The sequence below is a fragment of the Ascidia mentula genome, chromosome 3 (assembly GCF_947561715.1).
Source record: "Ascidia mentula chromosome 3, kaAscMent1.1, whole genome shotgun sequence".
Classification (NCBI taxonomy): Eukaryota; Metazoa; Chordata; class Ascidiacea; order Phlebobranchia; family Ascidiidae; genus Ascidia; species Ascidia mentula.
This window is the reverse complement of record NC_138568.1, coordinates 7932698-7941629: the sequence shown is the minus strand read 5'-3', so window position 1 is coordinate 7941629 and position 8932 is coordinate 7932698. Positions and strand designations below refer to the sequence as shown.

General features: G+C 37.6%; 3 protein-coding genes across 3 annotated transcripts; 1 reads left to right on the top strand and 2 right to left on the bottom strand.

The window, feature by feature from the left end:
• Positions 1 to 733: 733 nt before the first annotated feature.
• On the bottom strand, positions 734 to 4065 carry LOC145894104 (large ribosomal subunit protein uL16-like). The gene is made up of 5 exons (XM_082982564.1): positions 3928 to 4065; positions 3560 to 3757; positions 2464 to 2571; positions 1953 to 2115; positions 734 to 946 (listed from the first exon to the last, which is right to left on the bottom strand). Exons 1-5 carry the CDS (start codon positions 3948 to 3950, stop codon positions 797 to 799), a joined length of 642 nt encoding a protein of 213 aa, XP_082838690.1. The 5' UTR covers positions 3951 to 4065; the 3' UTR covers positions 734 to 796.
• A 410-nt stretch (positions 4066 to 4475) lies between these two features.
• LOC145894733 (V-type proton ATPase subunit F-like) lies at positions 4476 to 5720 on the top strand. The gene is made up of 3 exons (XM_082983381.1): positions 4476 to 4723; positions 4842 to 4989; positions 5417 to 5720. The coding sequence occupies exons 1-3, from the start codon at positions 4566 to 4568 to the stop codon at positions 5468 to 5470; spliced, it is 360 nt and encodes a 119-aa protein (XP_082839507.1). The 5' UTR covers positions 4476 to 4565; the 3' UTR covers positions 5471 to 5720.
• A 1456-nt stretch (positions 5721 to 7176) lies between these two features.
• LOC145894909 (uncharacterized) lies at positions 7177 to 8706 on the bottom strand. Its single transcript, XM_082983579.1, has one exon. It carries the CDS (start codon positions 8522 to 8524, stop codon positions 7421 to 7423), a length of 1104 nt encoding a protein of 367 aa, XP_082839705.1. The 5' UTR covers positions 8525 to 8706; the 3' UTR covers positions 7177 to 7420.
• Between the last annotated feature and the right edge of the window lie 226 nt (positions 8707 to 8932).

Genomic DNA, 8932 nt, shown 5'->3' with positions numbered 1-8932 from the left:
GGTTGAAAACTAACTGAAGATATTGAGTAAACAGCTGTAGTTACAGGCAGAGCTGCTTGTATACAGTTAAAGCTTTTTAAAGACAGCAGTATCTCGCATGTCAAGGCATGCGAATATCCTGTAGAGCAGAGTCAAGTGTTTAATACGCACTGGGTTTGATCCAGCTTCGCTGCGACTGTATATTCTGTAAAAGACTGCGCTGTAAAAGAAGTATAATTTTAATTCCTTCGGTGTGATCCAAAATAATGACGCTATGCGGACGAATAGAATGGATCAAAGGTGTTTACGATGTATGTCAAACAAAGACTCATTTCCTCGACAGTCTTCTTATCTCATGCAAAATAGGGGCTGATAATTTTTAACAGACTTTGGTTCACAGCCGACTTGGAAATATTTCAGATAAAGTTTTTTGTGTTTCTCAGCAATTTCTGTACAAAGCACCGACATGTTCTGGCGACACAAAGTTGGTTTCCACATGCTTTCTTTGCTACATGGAAAGACACCAACATAATGGCTTATAAACAAATATACGCAGTTGCAATCTAAATTTCGACACGGACGCATTCTGGATTCAACTAAAACGGTCATTATATCTTTACTTGAACTGTCTCAACCCTAAACTAGACCCAATTTAGCGATATGCTTTCACAATTCCAGACTAAGGTATTTGCCAAATTGTCTCAATAAAAGTTTTCCAAGTACAACTAAAATACTGTAGCTTTGCGAACAAAACTTGTAACCGCGCTGTGTTTATTGAAATAAAACGATGCGCAGTTAGCGAGCCAATATACTGAGATCACTGTCTGTTTTTCCAGGCTTGGAGTGGTCCCTTGTTCGGTTTGTACTGACACGTGACACCGTCCGGGATGAGAAATCCATCGGCCAACATCGTCTCGTAATCTTCACGGTTCCACTTGGTGAATCCCCACTTCTGAGACTCGTAGATCTGAGGATGTTCATTGGATAAATGTTACACAGAAGCTAATGTGTGTCATGTTGTTAATTGAGAATAGGGTTTAAAGATTGCAATTTTGTAAAAATACAACTTTGTGTGGTGAGATGTGCTTTGGTATGTGTACAGTAAAGATTGTATATTTTCCCTTTTTTCAAATAGTAAAATTAATAACATTTTTATAAGAAGTTAAAATTTTTTAGTGGAACAAACCATGACTACATTTAACTACGAAAAAGTTTAAAAAATAATAAAAATTTTTTTTCCACATCATAATGAATGTGAACACTTAATTAATTGACTTTTTGAAAATGGACTGCCTTTACCCATAAAAAATGTGCAAATGTGCCGCACCGAAGGGGTTTACCTATCACTAAGATATAAACACATAATGTCAGACCTCACTAACATATTGCAAAATAAAAAATTCCAATAATTAAGTTAATAAAAAGTAAAGTCACTCAGAATTGTGAAGAGGTTATCTTCAAGTTGTATCAGAGAAGAGACATGAAGAATTCATCATTGTGACTGAATTAAGTACCAAAGTTTGTGAACTACTGCCTAGGACAGTGGTTCTCAATCTGTGGTACGCGAGAGCTTTTCAAGTGGTACGCGATTTAGTCTACTCTATACAATTTGCAGAAGCCAAAACCGCTGCAAATACATGATGTCGTTTTTCTTTATTGTGTATTTTTGACGCAATAGTATCAACGTGAAATTGTTGCACTGTTGAAGTAATTCTGACATCGTGTATTCAACTGTGCAACAATTTCACGTTGATACTACTGCGTTACAAATGCACAATAAAGAAATCCAAGCAACTGGTGATATTGGCTAAATTGTTATTCATTGGTGGTATGTCATAACAGTTATGGTATAGTAATACGGTGGTACGCATTGTATTAAAAAACAAATGAGCGGTACGTGATTGCAAAAAGTTTGAGAAACACTGGCCTAGGATAACAGTAATACATACATAAACTTATAATGAGACCAATACCTTCTGTCTGCCTGGAAACTTGAACTTAGCACGTCTCAGGGCTTCAATAGAATGTTGACGTGCTCCATCCTTGCATCTCATGGACATGATGGGCTGACCGATTTTGACTCTGGCAACAAGACCTTGGGGCTTTCCGAAGGCTCCTCGCATACCAGTTTGCAATCTTGAATAAAGTTGTTTTGGGTATTTAAAAGAAGTGATTCTGCTCAAGGCACAGTACTTTGCCTGAATGTTAATGTTAGTAATTTTTCAACAAAAACGATTTAATGAGAAATTGTTCTTTAGTCATTAGTCAGCTTCCAATGAAGCCTATCCCAAACATGAATATTAAAAAGCATGAATTGATCAGAAAGTGAAACTAAAAAGCAAATATATCTGTCCAAATTTATGAAAACTAGATATTTCCACAGGTCAAATGCAACAAAATAGGACTGCAATCATTAAACTGCCAAGCACACAAATAATAACATGTCGGAATGAATCTGAATGTCAAAAATTACTGTTCAAATACCTGTCAGCACCGGCACATGACAACATCTTGTTGATCCTGACAACATGGAACGGGTGCACTCGGATTCTCAAATGGAAAGAATCTTTACCACAGTACTTAACCATGTACCTAAATACATATCCTTTTAGTAATTGGAAAAGTAGTTCGAAGAAAAACAAACATTACATAGATAGCAGAGACCATTGTGATATCAATATCTGTTGACATTACAGCATACTTTAGCACGTCTATTGTGTTCCGGTTATGTTCATATTGATTTTAGACAAACAAAATATTTGCATGGTGCCTGTGCCCTGGGTAATTTCGATGCAATTTATTTTAAACTTTACATGTGGTGTGCTCCTTTTTTGCTGATATTAGAAAAATACAAACATGTCTTATATTGGTATTTTCTGACAAAAGACAAGGACACATAACCTACATGTTTTAGTGTATACTTGCCGCATGCTATTTCTCTTCTTAACATTACGCTTTTATATTCATTGATCAGATTAGAATGGCCCTACAGTTATATGATCTCCAGCACTGTGCAGACACTCTGATCATCCAGTCTGCAGAGTATGGCAGCTGCACGCACAAGTTTTTCTTAAACTTTTTTTGTTTGCATGCCAAGTTTTTTTGACTGCACGCGAAAATTTTTAGGCGCGCGAATGTCTATACATAAAACAATAAAAATAAAGACATTTTATTGTTTTCGTTGCACGCGGGCTTAGGGGTCGTCGGTAGTGCATGCGCGCACGCGAAAACATTTAGTCTTGCACGCCCGAGATCTCGTCGAGAACTGCCATATTCTGCAGACTGGCTGATCATAGTTACCAAAACTGTGGGTCATGGAGACAATTTAAATGGGCTACAAAGCTATTTGAACAGGTTACACAATTCAAAAAACTAATAGGTTTTGCTATGAAAAAAAAACTGAAAAACGAGTCTTAAACATTCAGAAAGATTTATAAATTTATTTTTTTCTGTGTTATAGTTTCATTATTGTTAAAGTCATTTAGTTCCGGCCCATATATAGCCTTTTAATGGTACATGGTAGCTGACAAGATCTTATTGACAAAAATTGTCCACAGATTGTGTTACCCAGCAAACTCACTTGTTAGCACAGATTCTTGCAGCTTCCAATGCTTCAGCACTCAGCTGTTCAAGTTCGTCAGAAACCATGTGAATACATAGTGGAAAGTCTTGTACATCTGCCCTCTTACGACCAAGATCGTAGATGCGAATCTTCGGGTCGGGAACACCACGACAGAAACGTGACTTTGGGTAGGGTTTGTTTTTACAGTAACGGTAGCTAAAAACATGCCGAATGTCAAATTTGGACCAAGAGAAGATCTACCAAAGCCACTAATGCTAACACTCAGAAAGAGAGAGTTGTTTCAACATAATTTTTACTGATAAGCACTGAGTTTGTGTTCATCACAGTGTTTAGCTACACAATGTACAAAGAGAACATGTACGTACCAACGCGCTGGACGGCGACCCATCTTGCCTAAAAGACAAAACAAAATTTACTACTAGCACCTCAGAACAACTGCGAAATACACTTATACCTTCCGATTACTAAAGATAAAACCTTTCAACGAACAACACCAACGCACTTACCTGCCGTGTTGGAAAGAATGATTCAGCGAAATGTTTCCGAACAACCCGGATTTCGTTACTCAGCAATTTATTGCGCAATGACGTTGCAACAGTTAAGCTAAATTAATTTGGAAAAGACTAGCATTTTAAAAATTACGAAATTGCCCCAAAATAAATAATCTTGCGTTAAGTAAAGATATTTTGCGTCATTTAAGTAATTTTATTAATAATCACTTTTGGAAACAGCCTATATACAAAATAAGATTAAAAAATTTGTTGCAGCAACAAATTGAAAAACTGTTTTTCGGCACAGGAAAAGAAAATATTTCTGCGTGAAGTAAATATGAAACGTTTGTTTGATCTGCAGTGAAAACAAGTCAGCTGACAAGGTCCCGTGATCGGCTTGAATCTGTCATGCGTGACAAACTATCAGACTGGGGTAACATAAACTTTTGTTTTGCGTATTTCGTAGAAAAGGGGATTGTTTCCACTTGTAGCTGAATTGAAGGGACATAACAATGAGTGGGCGTGGAAAATTGTTAGCCGTTATTGGCGATGAAGACACATGCACTGGTTTCCTTCTTGGTGGAATCGGGGAACTTAACAAGAAAAGGCAACCCAATTTTATGGTTGTTGAAAAGGACACACCGTCGGCTGATATTGAAGAACAGTTGAAGTATATACAGCTTTTAATACTTCACCAATAACACTATGTTTTCTGCACAATAACTTAATCTAGACTGCACTGAACATGTAGTAGGTGGTGCTCTTACATGTATTGCATTGGTTTATAGGAGCTTCTTGGGGCGTTCAGATATTGCAATTATTTTGATCAGCCAATCAATTGCGGATGTTGTCAGACATATTATTGATGCTCACCAAGATCCTATTCCGACTATTCTGGAGATTCCTTCAAAAGATGCGCCCTATGACCCATCAAAGGTAAAGCTTCTTACTGCTTATACAATTTTTGCATGGTATATGTGTTTAAACTTTCGATTAAACAGAATTCGATAGTTTGTGGTATTCAGTAACATGTTCCTTGTTAACAACCCAAAAGTGTTTGATACACATTTGCGCATTATTTTTTCATCTTGCTGTACAGCAATATTTGTGCTTTTTCTGGCATAACAAATTGCAGAATTAGGTTCAAAATATCTGGATTTAAGTAGTCTAAATAAAAAAGCCAGAGCTAGAATGCTACAACTTGCAGAATGAAAACACAAAGTACAATTGCTGTATATTATGAAAATGGAAATACATGTAAACATGCAGATTTTTTGTCAATGTTGCAGTTTAGACTTTAAAAAGTGATAGATACTCCTCTCCTTTTTTGACACGAAGTAACTTGTTGGTTTCTGTGTTTCAGGATTCTATTTTAAGGAGGGCGAAGGGAATGTTCAATGCTGAAGATTTCAGATGAATATTATGGATTTATATTATCCCTTATTATTTGCGAATCTTTTGTCAAGATTTGTGTTTGTGAGATATTCTCAGATCAACACATTTGTAATGTCTAAATGTACTTCACAGACATAAAAAAATTCTCTCAATACTTTTATCATTGTGTCTGTGTTTTGGTTTTGTCCCTCTATCAATGAAATGTAAGTGTCACTGTTTACTAGTGTCGGCAAAGACATTTGCGATATCACGGCAATACAAAGTTTATCAAAACTTTATCATGGAATATGATGTACTTACAAAGTTTAGTTTAACGTGGAGTTTACCTTACCTCCAGATGTGATGAACGAATTAAGAAATGCAATACGCGTTTAGCAAATGCATTATTCCTTTTTATTTCACATAAGTGATAGTTCCGTGTTTGGTGCAATCTTGGGGGAAATGCGATGCATTCTTGGAGTCACAATAACGTGTAGGTTTGGCACGTGGTTTGCGGCGCACCAAATTGTAAAATGTATTTATTTTTCAAGTGAATCTATATTGAAACAACACAGTTACATGGAATTTAGAAGCCAGTTATACTTTAATTCAATACAGATACGACACAGCATTTAATGCGGAATATGGCTCTGTTTGCTGGAACAAAATGTCTTATATTTTACATAACTTTTTCATGAAAAAAAACTTTGGCGGAACACCGGAGTCCATTCCAGGGCATACCACATTTATCTCGATATACCAAATAAGTTAGAATGTCAACGCAGTAATTTTTCATGCAATGGCATGATCGCCTCACTGTGCAGGTCGTTATTTGGCAATCACAGCTATCGTCAGTTGGTGGAGCGTTAGTTGGGCCCGCGAGTTCAAACCTCACCGGGAGCTTGATTTTTCAGATCTCGCTCCGACTTCTCGGGAAAAAGTCGGCTGATCCAACTAGGCTGAGAAGCCTATAATCCTAATAATGTAGAATGTAAATACATTTTTTTGACCGCCAAGTACTTCACGTCAACATTATACGTTAATTTTTCCAGGATTGTTTTTATTCCAGTAGCCTATGTCATCGACTTGGAACGGAATCGAGTCATTTTGTAGTTGTACTGCTTAAGTTTGTGGCTCATTTAGGTGTTTGGACAGACCGAACATGGACAAGTTTAGGCATACAGCCACGGTATTATAGTGCACGCACGGCAAACCTATTTGATATCGGTTGTATTGTTTGTTTGCAGCGTTATGCTTGGAGAAACCACATTCAGAGTGGAAGCGGTCACCATCATGCGTAATATGGGGTTACCGGGCTTACCATTGTACCCAACAAAAGAACAAAACCTTCTGGTAAAAACGTATCGATTTCAATAAATTTGGGGTTTGGCATTACGCCGATATATTCACAAAAGGTGGCGGAATTACATTATGAAGCGGGCCAGACTCTTTTGCGATGCGATAAGCTCCCTGCGTTTTCAACGAAATAAGTCAAATACAGGTCTGTGTGAACAGAAATTATCGAGCGCCTTGGCTGTGCCCCGCCACAATAGACGATCAAACACTATCAACATTGCCCTTTGTAATGCGAAGGACGTTTGACAGATGTTTGTTTTGCTTGCGGACGTTGTTCTTTAGCGTTGCCTCAATTTCGGGAAATGCCTGATAAACACTGTTTTCTCAGCTATTGTACAGACCTCTAAATGACCAACATCTAAAATGTTCTTGTTTACTTTGTATTTTGCAGCAAAGATGTCAAATCTTTTGATGATCATAAAAGAAAAGATTTGGGAGTTAGACTATAAATACCACAGAGAGGCGGATGGTAAAACAACTGCATTTTAACAAAAAAAAAACTATTTTCAACTTTAAACAAACACAGAAGCAGCTGTACACTAATGTATGTACATTGCAATACTAGAAGATATAGGTAAAATATTCCAGTAAAAATCAAAAAATTTTCATTTCATAGTTCTAGGGAAGTCTTGCATCTTTACACTGCAGTAGTGAGTTGGAGGTTGCCACCTATTCCAGCTACTGCTAGTTGTTTTCCATTGTTGCAAGTGTCCAATGTCAACACTGGCTTTTTGCTTTGGACCAAGCCATGGAACCTATCAGTGTTCATATTAACAATGCAAGCACTGTTTGTGCCACTGCCTCCAGCTACAACAGTACTGGAGTTCACAAACTTGGCACAGTACAAAAACTCCCCTTCAGATTTTTCATCATGTGGAAATGGCAAAGTCTTCTCAAGAAAACCGCTGCGCATATCCCAAAGCTGCAGTGAGTTTTTGGCAGACCAGGAACCTGTGAGAATTTGATTTCCTCTCAAATCAAGTGCAGCACCACATATATGAGGGCCTGGGATAGAATGTTTGGCATTTCTTGGCATTCTTTTGTCCCATAGTTTCACACAGTCATCCCAACCAGCTGTTAAAAATAGGTGATTTTCTTCAGGGTGAAACTTTAAGGCAAATATGCGTTTTGTGTGCCCTGTGTATATGTTAACCTCGTCCATATTTATATAGTCAGGTGCCACAATGGTGCGATGAAGTTGAAATGTGTTTGCATCATACAGTCTGATATTTCTATCTTTCCCAGCTGTGGCAAAACAATTACCATCACGGCACACATCCAATGCATTGATTTCATTGTTTTCTTCACAAATTGACATGGAAGGTTCAAAATTGTTCTCACTTTCATTGTGTGGATCCCAAAGGTTTACCTTGCCACTAGCTCCAGCAGACACAATGTAATCTTTTTTTATCTTTAAATACTGAATAGCCATAACAGCCAGGCCTTTCCTGTGTCCATTGGTCACATCATGAACTTTTGTTCCTGATTTTGAATCAACTACAATAACTCCTCCATTTCCAAATCCCACTGCAAGATGTTTTCCATCATCACTGTATTTGACACAGTAAATACCCCATCTATCAAGGGGCAGTGACAACTTGTGTGCTTTGGCGATTGAGTCAGTATTTGAGAGCCTGTCATGCTTTATATGTGCATAGCTGTTTGGCAGTTCACCATAGTCTCCAGCTACTCCAATGTCATGTCCAGCTAAGATAGCAGCTTCAAGTCTTTTATGTGCCATTGGTATCTACATTGTTTCACTCAACAAAACATCTAAACTTACTCTAGCCAAAGAAACAGTCTGTATCAAATGCTGAAACTTTTCTTGAATTAAATTACGGTTACCGACAGTTTTTCTTAAAATGCTTCAACTTTATGCTCACCGACATGAATACACTTGGATCATTGTACAACACTGACGCCTTGTTCGGAAACAAACGCATTTATGTGGTAACGAGGTTACATACGCCGGGTACGTGACAACCGTGTAGCCTTTTTCTTTCTGGTTCTGAGAATTTTTTCTTGCAGGGGAGTGCTTTCATGATCACTACAGCATCAAGTTGACCACGATCACGCGGAATCTTTGGTTTAGTGGTATTTTTTTGTGAAATTTGCCAGATGTTTACAGGAAAATATTTGTTCAGAATTC